This window comes from Phascolarctos cinereus, unplaced genomic scaffold, assembly GCF_003287225.1.
Source record: "Phascolarctos cinereus isolate Bilbo 61053 unplaced genomic scaffold, phaCin_HiC Scaffold_726;HRSCAF=1367, whole genome shotgun sequence".
Taxonomy (NCBI): Eukaryota; Metazoa; Chordata; class Mammalia; order Diprotodontia; family Phascolarctidae; genus Phascolarctos; species Phascolarctos cinereus.
The window spans coordinates 299,954,489-299,976,461 of NW_027556098.1; the positions used below are offsets into that span (position 1 = coordinate 299,954,489).

A 21,973-nucleotide genomic window follows, 5' to 3' on the forward strand; every position below is an offset into this window, starting at 1 on the left:
GCCTATACAAGTCAGTTGTACAGATAGAAACAAAATGGAGCTGATTGACTATGTGCAGTGATGGAGAATGAGGAGCTGAGAATGAGTCTGAGGTTGTGAACCTGGATGACTGAAAGGACTTGACAGTGATATAGACATTCAGAATAAGAATAGGTTTGGGGACTAGGGGAGAGATAATAAGTTTTCTTTGGACATGTTGAGTATGAAATATCTATGGGACATCAGTTTGAAATGTCTATTAGGCAGTTGGTGATGTTGGACTGAGGCTCAGGAGACAGTAGGGGTGGATATATAGATCTTTGTACTGATGCTAATTAAAGTCGTGAGACATGATGAGATCACTAGTGAGAGAGCATAGAGAGAAAAGAGAAGGTAGCCCAGGACAGAGTCTTGGTATATACTCAAAATAGTTACATGGATGAAGATCTAGCATAACAGATTAAAAAGGAGTGGTCAGGTAGGAAGGGACCGGGAAAAATAGTGTTTAAAAAAAGAGAAAGAGAGGGACAGCTAGGTGGCACAGTGGATAGAGCACTGGCGCCGAGTCAGGAGGACCTGAGTTCAAATCCAGCTTCATAGACACTAGTTGTGTGACCCTAGGCAAGTCGCTTAACCCCAGTTGCCTCACACATAAAAAAAGAAAAGAAAAGGGAAAAAAAAGAGAAAGAGAGAGAAAAGAAAGTATCCATGAGATCAGATATAAGTAATTCAGTAATTCTTTATGCTACTTAAGATTTTTTTTAAGCTCAATTTTTGATTCTCTGCTTTCTTAATGGTTGAGGATGCTAGAACTCTGACTTTGAGATCATTTTGCTATATATTTAACTATTAGTGACAATAGTGTCACTATTTTGAGGAAAATATACTTTTCCTTCCCTCTTCCTCCTCCTTTTTATTTTTCCTTATTTTTTATTCTTCTCCCTTCTGAAGAAAAATAATCTCTTCAGTTCATGAAGGAGGAATTGATTTTTAAATCTCTTTTTAAGTCTTAAATGGTTTTTAAGGCTAATAAGACCCTACCTCTAACTTTCAAATGAAAAGCAGTCATGCCTTATTAGATTGTGATATCCTCAGCTACTCTTTATTCATTTGGAGAATTCAGATGAACAAACATTTACTAAATACCTGTTACGTATAAAGTAGCTTGGCGTCGTGCAGGGATATCAAACTCAAAGAGAATGGAAGTTACTAAATTAAGTATCCATGTGGGCCGACTTAGGAAACCACGGTTACCTGTGTTTTGTTGCATTTATTTATTTTGTTAAATATTTCCCAATTAGGGAGTGTTGTGCCATGTTTTTGATACCTCTGGTATAGTGGATATAAAGTTGACTTCCTTGAATGCAAGAAGACCTGAGTTCAAGTTCTGCTTTTGACATATCCCTACTGTGTGATCCTGAGCAAGTCACTTAACTTCTCAGGCAGCTCTCCTAAGTTTTTAAGTTGCAGATCAGATGCTGATCTGCAGAGGGTGTTTCCTAGACAGGATACCCAGTAAAATCACAGTTCCAAACTGAAAAAGAAGAAAATAAACATGTAATATTGAGCCTATGGAATGATACAAAGATAACTAAGATGTGGTCTCTGTTCCTGGAACTTATGATCTAGGAGGGGCCAGGAAAGGATATGACGTATCTAGCAATAAATATAACACAGAATAGAACACAAGTACATATGAGATGTAAAGACTACTTTTCAAGGTCAAAGAAAGGAAAGAGAGTTTGTCTAATAAATTTGTAGTCGTAATACCTTAAATGTCACTGGACTCAATATGGGTAAGTGTATATTCTTCCTTTAAAGTTGAAGGATCATGTAGAATACTTTGGTTATAATTTCATCATTGCGTTAAATTATCATATTAAGTTTTTTTTAATGTATATTAAATTCTTCCATATATATTTCTGAATTCATTTTCATGCTTTCTAAGGAATTTGTTGATTATTTGTTAATATTTGTCAAAAGTGCCTATATTAAATATGTAAAAGGTACTGGTTCAAATGTATATGTTTTTCAGTGTTAAGGTTCGATCAGCTGCTGTTGCATGTTTGAAAAATATTTTAGCCACAAAGACTGGACATGAGTTCTGGGAGGTTTATAAGAAAACAGCTGACCCTGTGCTTATATACCTACAACCTTTCAGAACATCTAGGAAAAAGGTATGTTTAATCTTTGCTGAGTAATTATTGAATACCTTCTGTATGCCTAGTGCTAGACTGAATATCGTAGGAGATAGAGAAGTATGAGATGCAATTCCCTTCAAAGAATTTATCTTATTCCACTAACATTTAAGTCAAGAATAAAATTAAAATTGTGCACTTTACTTAGCACATTTGGGAAAAAAAAAGCACAGGGCTATTATGGCTCTGAGGATAGGCAATTCTTCTGTTTCCCATCTTTATAAATTGGTTTGTGTATTTTTTTCCCTAGAGAAGTAGGGGTTCAGTCATCTTAATTCTGTGTGGTGATTCTCTTACTCCTCAGTCACTTTAGATTCTCTTTTTTAGGCTCCTCTGGCAGACTGGCAGATACCTCTTTCCAGAAAGATTTAACTTACAGTCACAGAATTTTAAAGTTGGGAAGAACCTTAGAAATTATCTTGTCTGATCTCTACATGAAGCATGAATTTTCTCTATAGCATCGTGATAAGTAATCATCCAATCAACTTATCACAATGTTCTTTTACAAAAAGAAAAGCTAAAGTATTGATTGTGTAATTTTAAATATATCTTTATTCTTAAGCCCTTGCCTTAGTTAAGGAAGGTAAGGAGGTATATTCCTTTTGATAACTTTTTTGCTTCTCCATGCTTTCCTCATTTTCTCACTGCCCCACCTCCACACCTCAAGCACTTAAGAAATCATTTACAGTTGATAATTTAATTTTAGAACACCCCATTACCATGAATGCTTTGCTTTTGCAATTGTATTTTGTATTTTAGTCCTTTTTTTAAGGCCGTTGGCAAGGCAGAATTTTTATGTAATATATGTGAAAGTAATACTTTCACATACATTATCTCTTTTCATCCTCAGAAAAACCCTGTGAAGAAGAGGAGGTTGAGCAGCTTGTGGGATCTATGAGAGAAAATATAATATCTCATTATTACTTTCACATGACTTGAACTTTTTCTTTTTAGTTTCTAGAAATTCCTAGAATTGACAAAGAAAATCCTTTGGAAAGCTTGGATGATTCAAATTTGTGGGTTCCTCAGGAAGAAAGCCATGATAGTTGGATCAAGACATTGACTTGTATACTTTTGAACAGTGGGGGCATAAAAAGTGAAATTCTTCTATTACTAAAGCCACTGTGTGAAGTAAGAAGAATACATATCACCTCCAAGATTCTGTTTGGCTTAATCTCTTCTGTCTTTTACTTTAAAAAAAAATTTCTTTATTTTGCATAAATCTTGTTTCTGTGTGGTAGTCACAATCTTCCACAAGTGTTTTACAAATCTTCATACTTGAAGATAATGTTACTGATGGGCATCCTCATCCTTTTGGCATATGGAACATATCTTACTTATGTATCATTATTCTCTTCCTACTTCTTAGTTCGCTATAAAAGACATATATTTTTCTCTAGTTTTAGTTTGATGTCATATTCATCCTATTAGTTTAATACCATACTGTTCATATAATACAATTCATATAAAGTTTGATATACATTATAAGTAACCAGTCTTGATAATCTCTGGTTTGCAGATTTTTGAAAATTAGGTAAACTATTAAAAACACGTATTTTTAGTGTTTCAGTATCATGGCTCTCTCTGGATAACTGTTGTAAATATGCAAAATTGACAATTTCAGATTTCCCTTTTTGTGCTATACTTCATTTTCTTAGTATTCCAAAGGAAGAGTATGTTTCTTGGAAGACTACATATTCACATATTAATAATTCTTCCAACTGTAAAGCAACATTAATGTATGGCTATGTATTTGTTTCTTAAATATTAACTATAATCAGGATCCTATAGTTTTGGTAAATCTTAGAGATTTTAAGTTCACCAATTTGCCACTAACATTTGTCATTTTTAAAAAAGTGTAATAAGCCTGTAGAAAGGAATGGAAATGTGAAATTTGACATGTTATTTTTGCCTAAACCCTTTGTGTATTCTAGGTAAAACCCAGCTTTTGTCAGTATGTGCTTCCATATTTGATTCATGATACTTTGCTCCATGATACAAATGAGTCCTGGCGAAATCTCCTCTCTGTGCATATCCAGGGATTTTTTACTAACTGTTTCAGATATTCCTCACAATCAGCCGATCCACAACTCCTGCAACTTTAGATTCAGGTATTAAAAGCTTCTGAAATTTAAATATTATTAAAATAGAACCAGACTTACTTTTATGTAAAGAGTCAACCTTTAATTATCCATGCTAACGAAGAGGAAGCAATGTTATGGATAATATAGAGCATTTGCTCTAAAAGACCAAAACTACAAGTATTTTATTTTCATTTGATATAATAATGAAAGTTGTTGGGGTTTGAGGGCAACAAAATTTCTTTTTTATATTTTTCTTAAGTTTTTCTTAAGTTAATTTAGAAATTACTTTGCATTCCCTAAATACACCTCAAGTAATCACAAGTAATCACATGGATCATAGAAGTGTGAGATGGCAGGGGAAATCTACTCTAGGACTAAAAATTGCTTATGTGGCCCAAAGTACGCAATAATCAATATGTATGTAAGCAAGAGCTTAGTATAAATGTTTGTAAATGTCTTTATGCTTTTGATGTATTAAAATAATATGTGGATTAAAACATCATTTTATGCATTTTTTATACATTCATCATTTGATCATTAATAACTTCATTGATAACCTGGAAATTTTTTTTTATCATTTTATGATTCAGTTTAATAGTTTTATGTCTTTGATATGGCTATACAGAGATATCTGCTATAGTATAACATTTCAAACATTAGGTAGCTTCACTTGCACTATATACTTAATATGGATTATTTACTGTTTTGTGATTAGACTTCTGTAGTTTAGAAAAGAATTCTGGAACCCTTTATTCCTTAGTCATTTTACCCTGTTTTTAAAGGAAATTATTAAAAAGCTATATGTGAAAATTTATGTATCTCATAGATAAACTTTAAATTTCTGGGTAGTGCTCTTTGTTTTGATGGATCAGAAGAAGGTTCATTTCTGCCAAATTTTATATCTTTTTTAACTTAGAATCAGAATTTCTGTTTCGAGGATCTTTGGATAAAAAATCAAGGCGAACAATGCTTTCTGTTGTGGATTATATGAGAAGACAAAGAAGGTAATGAATGCAGCATCAGGGCCTTTTTGGATTTTGAAGGTGGAATCATAAAAGATGGAAAAAGCTTTTATCATTTTACCATGTCAATATGAGTTGTTAACTTAAGATACCTAAGGTATTAGGTGCCTACAGCGGCCACATGCAGTAACTTCCAATAGCTCTTTAAGCCAGATGGGTTGCTACCATTCTTGGAGAAGTTAGGGTAGCCAGAAACTAAATGAAACCATGCTGGGGCTACCAGAACTCATTAAACCCTGCCTTTTTATGTTCTTTATATGTTCCATTTATCAATTTGTGGTTGCACACCTGAACCTTTTCAGAATTAGAGCTTCCAATCTTATACATGTAGAAACCAAGGCCCAAAGAGATTTGTTGCTTGCCCAGGATCACACAGGTGTGAAGTAGGAGAGCTGGAATTAGGACTTTATGAATAGATTTGCTGTTAGCCAAAAAGCCTACCTTCTCTTATAAGATTAAGAATAATCTGTTAATCTCTGCTTGGCTTTGTACTGACAAGTCTTGTTCTTGTGACTATTTCACATTGTCATTGCTGTACTGATCTTGTCACTGAATTTGCTCCTCAAATCATATATTCCCAAGTGGTCTATGGGGACGGGTCAGTATGTTCCCCTTCTTTTCAGAAAATATGTTTTGTTGTAGAGCTTCAGAATAAAGGAGGCAGGATAGTATAGTGGGAGAAGCCTAAACATGCAGTTTTGGTCTCTACTTCATATCTGTGTGCTTGACCATCTTCAGGAAAATGAGAAAATTGGACTAGGTTATTTGTCAGGTTTCAATCTACTCCTAAAACTTTGTTTATGTGATTCTCTGTACCTCTCCCCTTTGGCCTTCCTCTGTGTTTTTAATTTCTGGGAGAGTTGCTGAAGAACTCTGCTGACACATGGCTTCTCTGAGTGGTGTAGCCTGGCCTCCTTTTTTATAATGTAATATTGTTTACACCTGTTGTCCTGTAATATGACATTGTAGAGGAAATTCATATTTCATGCTTTGGTTGTGCATTAGGTCAGGTGTTGTGTGATTCCTTCACAGTGTAGGGATTGTATGATCTTACTCTGACAAAATCAGTTTTATACTAATATCTTTCTTTGTTGTTTTATTAGTAACAATGCTGGGTGAAGATTTTAGAGTAGAAGGAGTCTGAGGGCTTCTGAAGTGACTTGCAGACTTAAAAATTTTAGAAACATAGCTCTATGCTGATTTTCTTAATTGTGAGCATATTAAAGCGCTACATTCTTTCCCTACCTTTTCTCCCTGTTTCTCCAATCACCGTATTTGTTCTTCATATTTTGATTTATTTCTTTTAATTCCACCTCTTTACAAAAGCAACTGTAAGCCTTAAAGTGTATGTGTTTCTAGATTGAACAGTTTATACAGTTAGTGTCCCAGAATCTCTCAGGAACCAGGGAAAGAGCAAAATTTTCATTATTACTAAACTGATTTTAGAGTCTTTCAAAGACATAGGACATAGATATTCAAAGACATAGGACCAACACCAATAACTTTTTGTATAATGAAATGTAGCGGCATACATATGTTGATTTAAAGTCTTTTATTGAAGATTCTTTTTCATTTTATAACAGCTTATTTATGCAAGGTTTTGGAAACAAAGAATGTTAGATCTGGATGAGACTTTAGATATTAAATATTTTTAAATATGCTGGTTAGTTATATCAGTGTATTTTTGTAAAATTATTTGTGTCTTTAGTCTACTAACAAAGCAGCAGGATAGTTTGACTTTCCAGCTAAGCTCAATATTTGATATATATCTGTCATTGTAGTATTATGCAAGAACTTTTAAATTTTAAGAAATGGATTCTGATTTACTTTTAATTTTTTATCAGACCCTCCTCAGGGACAGTTTTTGATGACGCTTTCTGGCTGGAGTTGAATTATTTGGAGGTTGCCATGGTAGCTCAGTCTTGTGCAGCTCACTTCACAGCATTACTGTATGCAGAAATCTATGCAGACAGGAAAAAACTGGATGATCAGCAGAAAAGGTAATGGCTTGAAAGACTTAAAATTCTTCATATTTATGATAAGATAAAGTTGCTGGAGTTGGGGAAGGGGGCTTTTAAAAAAGAAGACAATTTAGACATAGACCCTATACAAAGGGAAGCGGGGAATGCTGCTATTTGAAGTATAGAAGAGTTCTGCTCTAATTGTAAGAACTATGTATACTTGGTAATAAACTCCCACTTTACCAATTAAGAATACTAAGAATCCTATTGGATTATAAACTGCTCAAAGAGGGTTGATAAGCTCTTTGTATCCTTTAATGTGCCTAGCCCAATGATGAGGCTTAGTAAATATTTTTTAAATGAATGAATGACCAAATCTTTGTTTTCAGTTAAGTTTATCACTCAACATTTAACTTACTAATGATAAGTTTTTCTCGACAGATAATAAATTTCGAAGGTTATTGTTATAGTTCAATATCTAGGTTTATGTTCAAATAAGTAAACAAATTGGAGAGAGAAATGCATAGTTACTTTCTGCCCTGTATCAGTGTGAGGTGTAATGATTAAATAATGAAAGAGATTACTTTGTGTGCTTGTGGAATTACTCTCATTACTTCACTGATTTTGATTGTGATTACCATTAGTCCCTCATCACCACTTGGCTTAAATTATTACCACATCCTTCTAATTAGTTTCCTTGCTTCCAGTCTTTCCTTTCTCCACACAGCTGCTGAAATAATATCTCTAAAGCACCTCAGCTTACCTTTCAAGCTTTTTGCAATCAAACTCCGACCTATATTACTTGACTTATTTCATGAAAGCAGCATGACATAGCGGACAGAATGCCAAACTTTGGAATTAAAAGACCTCAGTTCAAAGCTTGCCTCAGGTACTTACTAGTGATATGACCCTGGGCAAGTCATTTAACATTAATATCTCATTTTCCCCATCTGTAAAATTGAGATATTAATATCTTTGATATTTATCTCACAGGTTTATTGTCAAGATCAGATGAGGTAATAGCTCCTACAAAATCTTAAAGTGCGATTTTAATGTCAGTTATTAATGTATTACTACACTGTTCAGGCCATATTAGCCCATTACTTTAACTTAGCATTCAGTGTCATATCTGTGCAATTACACAGTCTATCCCTCATGCCTGGAATGTACTCTCTCATCATCTCTGCTTCCTAAAGTTCAACAAGAAGCCACTTCTTAGGAAAAGCTTTTTGTGATACTTTTAGTTGTTAGTGTTAGTTCTTTCCCTAAATTACCTTCAATTTATGTATGGGTATGTATTAAGTAATCTTGAAACACCTTGAAGGCAGGGCTATTACTTTATCTGTAGCACCTAGCCTGTGCCATGCACATAGAACTCATTTAATTAGTATTTGTTGAGTTGAGTTTGATGATGGATAAATTTTTTTAAATGGAGCTGAGAAGGTAAATAGTTCAAATCACTGGAAAAAGTATACTGTCATTTTCACTATCTCTGTGATCTTTGCGCCATCTTAATTTGATTTCTTTAATCAACTTTAGTTTGAGGGAATGTGTTTTTTGTGGCGGTTTGTAGGACTGATTCTTAGTCCCTTGCCACAAAACAATTCCTATTGCAAGAGAAGATAAAATGGTAAAGTTAGCAGTCTTCTTCACATTATGGTTGCAAATTATTATTGCTTAAAACAGCCACTGATATATAAACATAGTAAAGCTTTTGTACTCTAAAAATCAGGTGCCTGGATTCTGATACCTAACAATAGTTGTTTTAAATCCTTTTACTAATTATTTACTTTCAAGTCTTAGGCAATCCTTCAGATAGGAAATGACTAAAACTATCATTTATGTAAATATGGTGTATGATGGACCAGATTTGGAGTTGTCATTTTTAGTATATAAGCATCCTTAGAGCAATTATGTTGCTCTTATAATACGTACTAAACAAAAAAGTGGTTCTTTCCCAGTTTGAGGGTCAGAAGAAGATATATAATATTTTTGGGACACCTAGGTGCAGTTAATAAAGCACTGGACCTGGAGTCAGAAGACCTAAATTCAAATCTGGACTTAGACCCTGGTCAAGTCACTTAACCTTGTTTACCTCAGTTTCCTCATCTGTAAAATGAATTAGGGAAATGGCAAAGCACTTCAGTATCTTTGCCAAGAAAACCCTAAATGGGGTTACAAAGTCATTGGATGTGACTGAAAAACAACTAAGCAACAACAAAGAAGATATATTTAGAGATGGAAATGATCTTGGAGGTTATCTAATCCAACCCCCTCCTGTTAGGCCTGAGGAATCTAAGCTCCAGGGAGGTTGTTACTTCCTCAATAGTAAAGTCTTAGATAGTAAGTCGCAAAGATAGAATTTGAACCCAGGTTGTCTGATTCCAAATCCACTGCTTTTCACTTTGTGTTCTTAAAAGTTTGGTATTCCTTTCTAAGTATATATTTAGTTATGTTAGTATTAATCTACATGTAGTACAAACATATATAAACTCAAAGTACTGAATTGTCTTTCTTCAAGATAAGGAATAATTGAGTTCTGTGATAAATATAAAGGCCTTTAGACATGCCTACATTTGATATGTTTGGGTTAAATTTTGGCTAATTTTAGCAAAATTGCATGGCAAATTTGGACAGTTAGTGCCTGCTTTTAGTAATCTAATTTTGAGGACAGTCAGGGGTTTGTGTTAATTTTCCACTAGACACAATGTCCAACAGTTCAAATTGAGTCATCTCTTTTATAGAACTACTTTCTCAGCAAGCAGAAGTCTAACATTTGAAGATGGAAGTCAGTGTACAACTATTTCTAGTTTGAGTGAGAAAAGTAAAGAAGAAACTGGAATAAGTTTACAGGTAAAATAGACTGCCTCCTTTTGGACATTAATAATAGTTGTTTAATAGTGATTATTGAGGTCAGGAGCATATACATATAAATATATACATCTGTTTATATGTACATAATGTTATTTGAAAACCAAAATTTTTACTGTGTTTAACCTGAGTGATAGGCTTTTAAATATATCAGAATTTGCAAATTAAAAATAAAGCAAGAGGAAGTTTTTTTTTACATTGGCATAGTGGCATACTAAGCAAATACAATACAGATTCATTAATTCAAATTCTCCTAATAAGAACTTTTAAAAAATTAGTGTCTGGGAAGAAATTTGACTTTGAATTATTTTTTTTAAATGACAATATCTATATTGCTTTGATGGACCTGTGATCTGATCAATGTGAGTATTGCCTTCAGTGATGCAGTTTGCAACCATACTTGCCTGTCCTCTTATAAATATCCCTGGTAGGTTCACTTTGATGTTCTGGAGGTTTTCCTAGAGATTTCTTGACATTAAATGGATACCAATAGAGTAAGGTATCCATTCAGTATTCCTCAAAATCATTTTGAAATCATCCCCCCTTTTTTTTTTCAGTCATACATTTGCCAAATGAAATAAGACTTAATAATAGAAATAGGATTTAAGGTGACCCTTTGAACTTAAAGTTCAAATTGTTTTTAAGCATTTCAAGCATATTAGGAATACGCACTTACAGATACTATTTCATAACAGTTCTTTCTAATAATTGTGAAATGACTTTCTAATGATTGTGAAACATTTTGTTGTTATCTTTCTAAAAATAATGTATCTTTGAAATTAATATAACTTGCTTCAGTACTTCTAGGACCTATGATTTCATAAAGGTTCATACTATTTCCACTAGTGCAGATTAAAAGCCCTCACTCATCAGCTTAACAGATTTAGGGGGCAGGGGGAGAGAGTAAATGTTTGATTTAATGGCTTAGGAAATACCTGGTGAGGAAACTTTCTCTACCAATGTAGATCAGCGTCTGCTTTGCAACTTTTCAGTCTTAGAGAGTTATCTGCGGTGCTCCAGAAGTTGAAATGATTTGCCCAAGATCACATAGCCAGTAGGTTTTAAAGGTGAGACTTGAGCTATGTCTTCTTGACTCCTAGGGCAACTCTCTGTCCACCCCATTGCCACTCATCTACTTCACCTTAGTAGAGTCTTCCTAAATCACTGTGGCTAGTAAGGCCTGTAAGACATATCCATATTTATCTGGGCTGGGCCTCAGGTAGGAGGTAGTTCTTTGACTCACAAGACTGAGCAGAAATATACCACATTTCTACTACTGATGACTTCATGGAATATGTACTTAAATATAATTTTATTCAATTTATTTGTAAAATATACAACTACAGATTTGGAAAGGGGAGGAGGTTATACCTTCCTCATTATTTTATAGTTTTTTATCTTACTATCGTATAATTTCAAAGACAACATTAAATTCATAAAATTGTATTTCTTTTCTCTCATTCTCTTTTGGTATTCTGATATTTTAGGATCTTCTTATGGAAATTTATAGAAGTATTGGAGAGCCTGATAGTCTTTATGGCTGTGGTGGAGGGAAAATGTTACAACCCCTTGTTAGGCAAGTTACTTCATATGCTTTAAAAATTAATTCATTTCTATCTAATGGCGTAACTCCCTCATTTCTTTGGTAAATCGTCATATTTTATATCTCTTCTGTGAAACTGTAAAGAGCCAGTAGGCGGTTGAATACTCAGAGCTTTCTTTTTCTGTCACAGGATAAGAACATATGAACATGAAGCAATGTGGGGGAAAGCACTTGTGACCTATGACCTCGAGACAGCTCTTTCCCCGGCTACACACCAGGCAGGAATAATAGAGGTACATTTCTTCTTCTTTCACAAAGTGTTCACCGTACATTGTCCTACTCTTGCTTTAATGTTTAAGCAGGATGTTTATAGGCAAAAACTTAAATTAAAGAGGTATTTTGTATTGTGGTGAGAATTGCAATTATTAATTATTGTTACATTAAGTGATGTCTTAGAGTGGTTTTCTCCAACATTTCCATCACTGGCTTATATGCCAAAGCAAATCTAAACTTTGAGCAGAAATCTGAACTTTGTCTAATATTTGAGCCTTTGAGTTAGAATACAATATAGATAGTCCATGACTTTGAATCAGAACTCCTATTCTATGGGTGCTGGAATCTTGATGATTGATACTCTTGAAATGCTATTTTCACCACTAATTTTATTAATTTACTTAGTAGATTAAAATCTACAGTTCAGAAGGGCAATCTGCCTACCATTTTACTTCAGAAATCTCTCTTATGCTGTAAAAAAGAAAATAATTGACTTTTTTTGAGATCTTGCATGTTCAGAAATAGAAGAAGCTATGAGAGGTTTAAAGAGTTTGATATAACCTGTCTGTGTGCCACTAAAATAGTTTCTATGAGGGAATATATTCTGAAGGCCAAACATTCAACTCATATACAAAGTTTTGGATCATGTCCTTTTCATAAGTTGGGGACTTTCAGCATATATTTTCATTGTAAAACATATTAAACGATATTTAATTTGAGAATAATAACATGTATTATATGAAAATAGTGAAATCAGTCAGTATTTTTCTATTTTTTAATACTCATAGTTTTGTTTTTTCAGTACCCCCAAAAGATCCTTGGTTTCATCAGCGTGGACACTCTTCACTGATGCAGATTTCAGTCCCTTTATACCTCAGCAAAGTATTAGTGAGTTGACTATAGTGGTAGCCAACTTGTTGGTGATGAGCTTTTCCCAGATTTAGCCACCTTGTCCTCAGGTGACAAATACCTAGTTTATGTTTAGGATTGAACTCAAAGCTTCTTTGGCTTCGTGTAGGATCTACCTGCCAGAGTTTACCCTTTACTAGCACATCCTCAGAAAACTGAGTGTCAGCTCTGCTTCAAGATAAAGCATTGTACTTAGTAAAGAAGTCTTACTTAAGATCTTTGTTTATGCTTTATTTAATTTTCATTCTTGATCAGGCCTTGCAGAATTTTGGTCTCTGCCACACTCTTTCCACTTACTTAAAAGGGTTGGATTATGAGCACTCAGAGTGGTGTGCTGAGCAGCAGGAGCTTTGCTACCAAGCAGCATGGAGGAACATGCAGTGGGACTATTGCCCTTCTTACAGGTAAAAAGAAAGCCATCTTTTCTTCCTTGCCATCCCCAGATACATGTGAAAGATTATTAATGTCATATTCTCTTAAAGGTGTAGCAAATTTAGCATACCTGGACATACACAAAATTCTGTAAGAATCTAACAAACTGAGGGAATTTTGGAAAGATGGTTGCATAAGGCAGCAAACTACCTGGCTTTCCCACATTCCCCCATAAATATCTTAAAATAATGCCTCAAAATAAATTTTATAGTGGCAGAAATAATCAAAAGTCGGATAAAGAAGTCATCAAGCCCAAGACAACTTGGCAGGATGTTAGAAAAATCTGACCTCCCTATATGTTGGTCTATCGTGATTGAAGTATAGACATCTCAGAGTCTACAAATAGCAAGCCCTGAGGGCAGCTATGTAGGAGGCAGCCTTAGCTTCTAGAGCTTTCACTCCACAGACAATGTGGGGGCTGGGTAGCTGTTGGGGGAAGGCTGGGTGCCTTCACCTGGTGCTCGAAGCGGGGTCCATGCTCAATAATCACACAGGTTCTTGAGCTGTGGCTGCTGGCCAGGAGTGAGCACACCCTAGCGAGTACAGTTGCAGAGAGGTAGGGGCCCAGCTGGTTGTAGTCACTTGCAGAAGAGTGGAGTCCTTGGTTTCAGTTCTGGGGCAGAGGGGTGAGCTGATGCTTGCAGCCATCTGAGGGACAACTGGGAGTAAGAATGTTTTTGGTGGCAGCAGTTCATGGCTCAGGGGCTTGTGCTTGAGGTCATTTATAGACCAAGGTGTGAATCCAAGGAGCCAGAATCCTCATCTGGCTTTGGATTACAGAACTTTGGTGGAACCAAGAGGTCAAAGTCCCCCCGAATAGGCTTCAGAAAACAACAGCAAGAAAAATCTGAGATATTCTCCATACCCTGGGAGCAGAGTCCAACTCCAACATAAAATTAAGAGCCAAGAAATAGGCTCTTAAAAAAAAAAGAGTAAAAAACAGAGAAAGAGCCCAACCATAGAAAGCTACTATGGTGATAGAGAAGATCAAGGTTCAAAATCAGAAGAATACAAAACGGCTTCTTGTAAAGCTTCAAAGAAAAATGTCAAATGGTCACAAACTCCAAAAAAGAGTTCTTGGAAGAATGTAAAAAGGACTTTAAAAATCAAATTAAAAAGGTTGAGGAAAAATTGGGAAGAGAAAAATAATGCAAGAAAATTGTGAAAAGAAAGTCAAGCAGTTGGAAAAAGAAATCCAAATCCTTGCTGAAGAAAATAACTCCTAGGAGAGATAATATAAGAATTGTCGGACTACCTGAAAGTTATGACCAAAAAATAAAGAGTCTAGGTACTATACTTCAAGAAATTAATAAGGAAAATTGCCCTGAAGTTCTAAAACTGGAAGGTAAAATAGAAATTGAAAAAATCCGTTGATCACTGCCTGAAAGAGATCCCCAAATGAAAACTCATAGGAACATTACAGCTAAGTTTTAAAAGCCTCTGGTCAAAGTGAAAATATGACAAGCAACTAGAAAGAGAAATTTAAATACTATAGAGCTATGATCAAGATAACACAAGATTTAGCATCTTCTACATTAAAAGACCAAAGGCCATGGAATATTCTGAAGAGCAAAGGAGCTGAAGTTTTTAACCAGGAATAACTTACCTGGGAAATCTGAGCATAATCCTGTATGGGAAGAAGTGGATATTTAATGAGCTAAAGGACTTTCAGGTATTTTTGAGGAAAAGAACAGAATTGAACAGAAAATTTGACTTATAAAAATCAGGAGAAACATAATAAACATGAATGACTAATTGTAAGGGATTTAATAAGATTAAAATGTTTGTTTACTTCATATATGAGAATGTGTTTTTTGTAACTCTTAAGATTGTTATCTACCACTTCTAGATCTATATCCCAAAGAAATCATAAAAATGGGAAAAAGACCCACATGTACAAAAAATATTTAGAACTCAAAATCTTATGGAAGTGAATGTTGAAAACTAAAAACTAATTAATTAATTTAAAGAAAAGAATGATATTACTAGGGTTGTTTGAAAGAGATAGATAGATAGATAATAGATAGTTGGAAGCCTTGGGGTTGACTTGCTTATGATGGTGATGAGGATAGGATCTAGACCCCAGAAGGGAAAAACCCTGGACTTTCCCACTTTCCTGGACAGTCCTATCAACTGGCCTTTCATTGTGGCTACACCCAATTTCCCAGTTCTGTTACCCTTGACCTAGCCTAGCCCTCTATTGTCTTACCTCTCTGTGGCCCCAGGCCACTTGCCACCCTTAATCCTATCTAGGCTCCTTTCTCCTTTCACCACTTCCTCCAGGTCCCTGGAGTTCTGTTACCTCATAGACTACTTGACCACTGCTAGATCCCTCCCATAGTCTTTCTGTATGTAAGGTCCATCTTGTCCCCATTAAGATAAATTCTTTTAGGCAGAACTCTTATGTTGTGGTTTTGGGGTCTCAGCACCCCTAACTCCTAAACCCCTAAACCTTGAGGAATTAGACCCAAGTCTTCTTAAAGCTAAAGGCAAGGTTTATTAGAACATCTGTGATATTGGGCAGACTCTTAAGAAGTCTGAACATTAGTGAGCTATTGGCTAGATTATAAGAATCTGAGCCTGTGGCTAGATTTTAAGAATCTGAGCAGCTTCGTTAATTAATTAGTGTTGGATTAGATGATCTCTAACATCCCTTCCAGACCTAGATCTAGCAGACAAAGATTATCAATGTTTAATTTTCAAAGTGTTCTATGACAAAGTCATAATGCCCAAAGTGCTGAGGTTATGACTTTTTTTTCTGCTTCATATGACCTTTTTCTGCTTAAATAGTCTAGTACAATTCATCCTGGTATTCTTCACCAAAATTTCTAGAAAATAGAAAAAAAATGTAAGACAATTGATCTCAGCTCATCTCAAAAGATTTGAAAAGCGTATTATTTTGTCTTTAAGTTACTGATGAAGATAGCAGGAATGCCTGTTTTAAAATTAAATTTGTGGTTTTACCTTTCAATGATCTCAAAGAAAAGGAACAGAAGGACCTGGCTACCATGAATCATTGTACAATGCCCTGCAGTCTTTAAGAGACAAAGAATTCTCTGCATTCTATGAAACCCTCAAATATGCCAGGTATGGAAGAAAGAAAATGCTTTTTAAAAAAAATACATACGTGTGCATATGTGTGTGTGTGTGTGTGTGTGTGTGTCTGTCTGACTGTCTGTGTCTGTGTGTATCTGTATATGGTACTCTAATCTATTGATCAGTCAACAGTTTACTAAGCATCTACTATGTCCCAGATATTCTCCTACGCACTGGGAATACAAATATGAACTATGAAACAGTCCCTCATCACAAGGACTATATTTTCTATCACAGGAGACTCTGTGTGTGTGTGTGTGTGTGTGTGTGTGTGTGTGTGTGTATCTGTATATGGTACTCTATTGATCAGTCAACAATTTACTAAGCATCTACTATGTCCCAGATATTCTCCTACGCACTGGGAATACAAATATGAACTATGAAACAGTCCCTCATCACAAGGACTATATTTTCTATCACAGGAGATTCTGTGTGTGTGTGTGTGTGTGTGTGTGTGTGTGTGTGTGTACACGTGTATACCTAAATAATCACAAAGTAGTTAAGCCAGTTAGAAAGGGAGAGAGCTGGCATTTGTGCAATTCAGGGAAGTATTCATATAGAAAATGGCACTTGAGATTTGTCTTGAAGGGAGTGAGGGATTCTATGAAAATTTTATGAAGGGAACTTATTTCAGAAATGGAGGATTGGCCAATGCAAAGCCATGAGACAGTTGTTGGAATTAATGGGTTAATAGTTAATACTAGGTGTTGCAGTAGATAGAGTACCTGGCCTGGAGTCATCAGGATCTGAGTTCAAATTCAGCCTCAGACACTTACTAGCTATGTGACCCTGGGCAAGTCATTTAATCCCTGTTTGCCTCAGTTCCTCATCTGTTGGGAAAAAAAATGGAGAAGGAAATGGCAAGCCATTCCAGTATCTTTGCCAAGAAAACTCCATGGACAGAGGCCTTTGGGTCACATAGAATTGGATACAACTAAATGACTGAACAACAGCAAAGAGTTAATGAACTACAGCTTAGAATTCTAGGTAACTGTAAAAATACAGATGGTTGAAATGACTAAAAATTAAGCAAAGAGTAAAAAGCTACAGTTTAACTGCATATACTTTATCATAAATATATTTGTATATCCTCATTGTGTATAATTTTTCTTTATTCCCAGTACTAATTAATTGTCTCAGCACATATAATATTATGATTTTATTACAGTGATAGGTCATCTAGGCATGCTCAGAGGCTATTATAGCAGATCATTGAGAGTCAGTTTGAATTTTGGTTACCTAAGCCACCTTCTTTATTCTTAAATTTCTCTTTCTCTTGTCTCTAGAGTGAAAGAGGTAGAAGAATTGTGTAAAGGCAGCCTTGAATCTGTATATTCACTCTACCCTACTCTTAGCAGATTACAAGCTATTGGAGAATTGGAAAATATAGGACAGCTTTTCTCCAGGTATGTCTATGATTAATTTACTTACTTTTGAACTTTCCAAGTATAATAAACCTCATAATATCCTACTTCTGTCAGTGATTTTGAACAAATATAAACTACACACAGGTTTATACCACTTCTTTAATCAGAAACCAGACGCTCCAGGATATTTTACAGATTGATATTGCATGTTATTTGATTACATTTTTCTAGGTAAAATTCATGTTTTAACTTCAATTAATCATGTGGATTAAGTTTCATTTACTTACTACCTATGTGACCTTGGGTAATTCATATAGCCTCATTGGGCCTCAGTTTCCTTGACTATAAAATTAAGGGATTGGAATAGGTCATATCTGAGATTATTTTTAGCTTCTAGAACTATAATCCTGTGTGTTTTTTTTTCAAAACAGCTCTAATTGAGAAGAAAATTTCATGTGACCCCCTCGTACTCCAACTCCTTTTCTATTTAGCATCCTTTGAAAATGATATTTTAAATTTATAAGACATTTTAGTTTACAATATACTTTTATATATATTATGTTAGTTAATCTTCATAACAACCCCTTGAGAAAGGCAAGGAGTATCTTGCGTGGTATAATGGGAAAATTACTATATTCATTCTCAGGGTACTTAGTAATAATAGTTCCATTTCTACCTCTTACTAACTATTTAGCCTTGAATAACTTGACCTCTCTGTTAACCTGTAAAATGAGATTGAACCAGAGTCCAGCTACAAAATACTGGAATAGAGTACTTTGCAAAATTTAAAATATTCTATGAATGTGAGCTCTTATTAGAGATAAGAAAACTGAGAGTTGGATTGCTTAAATGACTTACATGAAGTCACATAGGTGATGAGTGATGATCCTAGGACTAGAAACCAGATACAGTGCTTTTTGTATTATAATATGCTGTTTGTCTGGGGTATAACTTTGGCACTTTTTTTATATTAACTTGTGGATAGGGTTGGTAAAAATGGACTGCTAAGAAGCTTTGGAGGTTGCAAGTGAGTGTCAGACCTGGGAAACAGACATAATTTAATGTCATGGATTGGTGGAAGAAGAGGAAGATACATGAAGGGTTAAAATTGTTCAATATAGTACCTTCTTGTAAAAATAAAATATTAAAGTTGCAGTTGAACATTGTACAATCATACAAACTTGTTTTTGGACTAGTGAATTTAAAAAAAATGCTTGCAGTAGGTGGAGCCTCTGGTTTTCTCACCTGAAGAAAGTGGGGTGGGATGGAAATACACTTTCTCAACTGGTGAATCTTTGAAAGTTCTCTGTCTCAGAGGTTTGGGGATTTCTCCTTATAAGGAGGAATATCCTAACCTAAGAAAATTGATAAAATTGTTAAGAAAAACCCTGAAGGGGCAGGGAGAAGGAGAGAAAGAACAAGAGATGAGAGGGAAAATACTCTGTCCACTATCATCTTTGATGGCATGAAGTAAAAATGTTTGTCTCTGTGAATTTGTATCTACCTTCCTTGTTGAATTTGGTAGATGTTTAAAATCAAAATTAGAACCTTGTTTATTTGTGTGACAAAAGCACTTTTGTATTCCTTCTATTCAGTTCTTATTTCTGTGTGATTGTAGGTTTTTATTTCATCTTATGCTTCATTATCTGTATGAACTATAAAACTCTATGCTTTCAGATCCATCACTGATAGAGAACTCACTGAGGTGTATGGGAAGTGGCAGAGACAGTCCCAGCTTCTCAAGGATAGTGATTTTGGTTTTCAAGAGCCTATCATGGCTTTGCGTACAGTCATTCTACAGACCCTAATGGAAAAAGAAACTGAGACTTCGCGTAGGGAAGGTATTAAGGATATTCTCACCAAGCACCTTGTAGAACTATCTATATTGGCCCGGACTGCCAGAAACACACAGGTAATAAAAACTTAAAATATTTCAAGCAACTCATAGGCCTGTCCTTTTAATAGTCATAAAAGTGGTGATGTTAAAGGGAAGCAATGTTAATAGGAGAGAAACAGGTAACAATAAAATTTATATTCAGATGTCACTGTTGTTATTTCAGCTTCCTGAAAGGGCAATGTTTCAAATCAAGCAGTATACTTCAGCAAGATGTGGAATCTCTGAATGGCAGCTGGAGGAAGCTCAAGTATTCTGGGCTAAAAAGGAACAGAGTCTTGCCCTAAGTATTCTAAAACAAATGATCAAGAAGCTAGATGAAAATTTTTCACAGGTTTGCTCCTTTTTTATTTACTGTTAGGAATTTAAAAACTGGATTTTTTACATTGAAAAAGCCCCTTAGTATTATCAGACTCCTCTGACTCCTGAAGATACCATTCCGAAGTGACACACGTTTTATCTCCCCATATTAGAATGTAAACAATTCGTCCTTGTTTTGTCTCTTCTAATTGTCTGCTCATATTTTCATTTTTATGTTTCTCTTGCCTCATTTGTTTGTATCTTAAAGTTTCTACTCAGCTCTCATCTTTTCTTCAAGGAAGCTTGGAAGTCTTCTGTTTCATTAAAAGTTTATTTTTTTTCCCCTTGTAGGATTATACCCAGTTTTACTGGGCAAGTTAATTTTGATTGGTAAGATTATGTCTTTTACTTCCTGGAATATCCTATTCTAAACTCTGTGTTCTTTTATATTCTGTAATCCTGACTGTAGCACCTTGGTCCATGAATTCTTTTTTTCCTGAGTCCTTGCAGTATTTTTTTCTCCTAGATTTTGGAAGCACTAGATATTGAATATGATGTTCCTGGGAGTTTACATTTTGGGGGTTTCTTTCAGGAGTTGACCTGTGGATTCTATTTTTACTTTGCCTTCTGGTTCTAAGAACCCTGGGAAATTTTCCTTTGTGATTTTTTTGAAATATGATGTCTAATCTCCTTTGGTTTTGGTCATGGCTTTCAGGTAGTCCAATGATTCTTAAATTCACTCTTCTTTCATATGTTTTCCAGGTCAGCTGTTTAACTGTGAAGTACCTTATACTTCCTTCTGTTTTTTTTTTCAGTCTTTTGACTTTGTTTTAATATTTCTTGTTATCTCACGGAGTAATTATCTTATGTTTAGTTCATTATAATTTTTTTTTAGGCAGTTGGGGTTAAGTGACTTGCCCAGGGTCACACAGCTAGTAAGTGTCAAACATTTAGTCTGAGGGTGGATTTGAGCTCAGGTCCTCCTGACTTCAAGGACGGTGTTCTATCCACTGCGCCACCTAGCCGGCTCTCCTTTTTTTTTTTCTTTTCATTTTTTTGACAAGGCAGTGGGGTTAAGTGACTTGGCCCAGGTCACACAGCTAGTAAGTTTCATGTGTCTGAGGCCAGATTTGAACTCAGGTCCTCCTGACCCCAGGGCCGGAGCTCTATTCATTGTACCACCTAGCTACTTCCCATTATAATTTTCACGTACTCTGTTGTATTGGTGAGATTTTGTGCTTCTTGTCTTAAACTATTAATTCCCTATTCACTTTTTTCTTCCTTAGCTCTCAGTGCTTTTCCATTTTTTCTCTGATATTCTCATTCCATGTATTAAAAACTTTTTTTTAACTCTTTTTAAAAAACTCTTACTTAATCTCTTCCAGGAATTCTAGTTGAACTTGTGCTGAAGCTCTGTTTTTCTTTGAAGTTCTGTTTGTAGATGTTTTGAAGCCATTCTCTTTTGGGTTTGTGTCTTGAGATTCCCAGTCACCATAATAGCTGTTTATGGAGGAATTCTTTTTTGCTTGCTTATTCTTCTCTGTCTGACATTGTGTTAGGACCAGGTTCTCTACATTTCTAGAAGGAATGTCTGTTCTTTGCTTGGTCCTGTTTTGGGTCCTTCTGGGTCTTTCTGTTGCTTTCTTGGGATATTGAATTAGAGTATCATTCTAGGATCTCAAGGATACTTCAGGCTTTTTGTTGCTCCTAAAGTGATGTGATCCAAAGTGAAAGGACCTCCTGGTTTGAACTCTCCAAGTTCCTGATCTGGGTTTGGGGTTGAGCAACACAACTGTTGCTATTTCTCTGTTTAAAGCTCCAGACTGCTTCTGGACCCAAACACTGTCAGCCATTTGGAAAGCTCTGCAGGTTTAGCATGACAGAGCTGCGGGCTCCCTCTGGGTCTGGGATTCTTACCCTTATCATTCTGAGGTGAACTTCACACTAAGTTGAGGGCTAGCTTTTTTTTCTTTCTCTTTTTTTTTTTTGAAGGCTAGCTTTAAGACTGTGTTCTGCTTCCTAGAGTCAGAGCCACAGAGCTGTA

The 21,973-nt window shown here is 35.2% G+C and overlaps 1 protein-coding gene across 1 annotated transcript in view; it reads left to right on the top strand.

Annotated features, from left to right (window-relative positions):
- ATM (ATM serine/threonine kinase) overlaps positions 1–21,973 on the top strand; it is a 121,770-nt gene that overhangs the window by 72,145 nt on the left and 27,652 nt on the right. Inside the window, 14 exon segments of the mRNA XM_020996097.2 lie at positions 2,015–2,156; positions 3,132–3,308; positions 4,112–4,247; positions 4,250–4,288; positions 5,178–5,265; positions 7,128–7,283; positions 9,989–10,097; positions 11,603–11,691; positions 11,849–11,951; positions 13,096–13,244; positions 16,255–16,359; positions 17,655–17,774; positions 19,413–19,647; positions 19,796–19,963. Coding sequence (XP_020851756.2) covers positions 2,015–2,156; positions 3,132–3,308; positions 4,112–4,247; positions 4,250–4,288; positions 5,178–5,265; positions 7,128–7,283; positions 9,989–10,097; positions 11,603–11,691; positions 11,849–11,951; positions 13,096–13,244; positions 16,255–16,359; positions 17,655–17,774; positions 19,413–19,647; positions 19,796–19,963 — 1,816 coding nt within the window.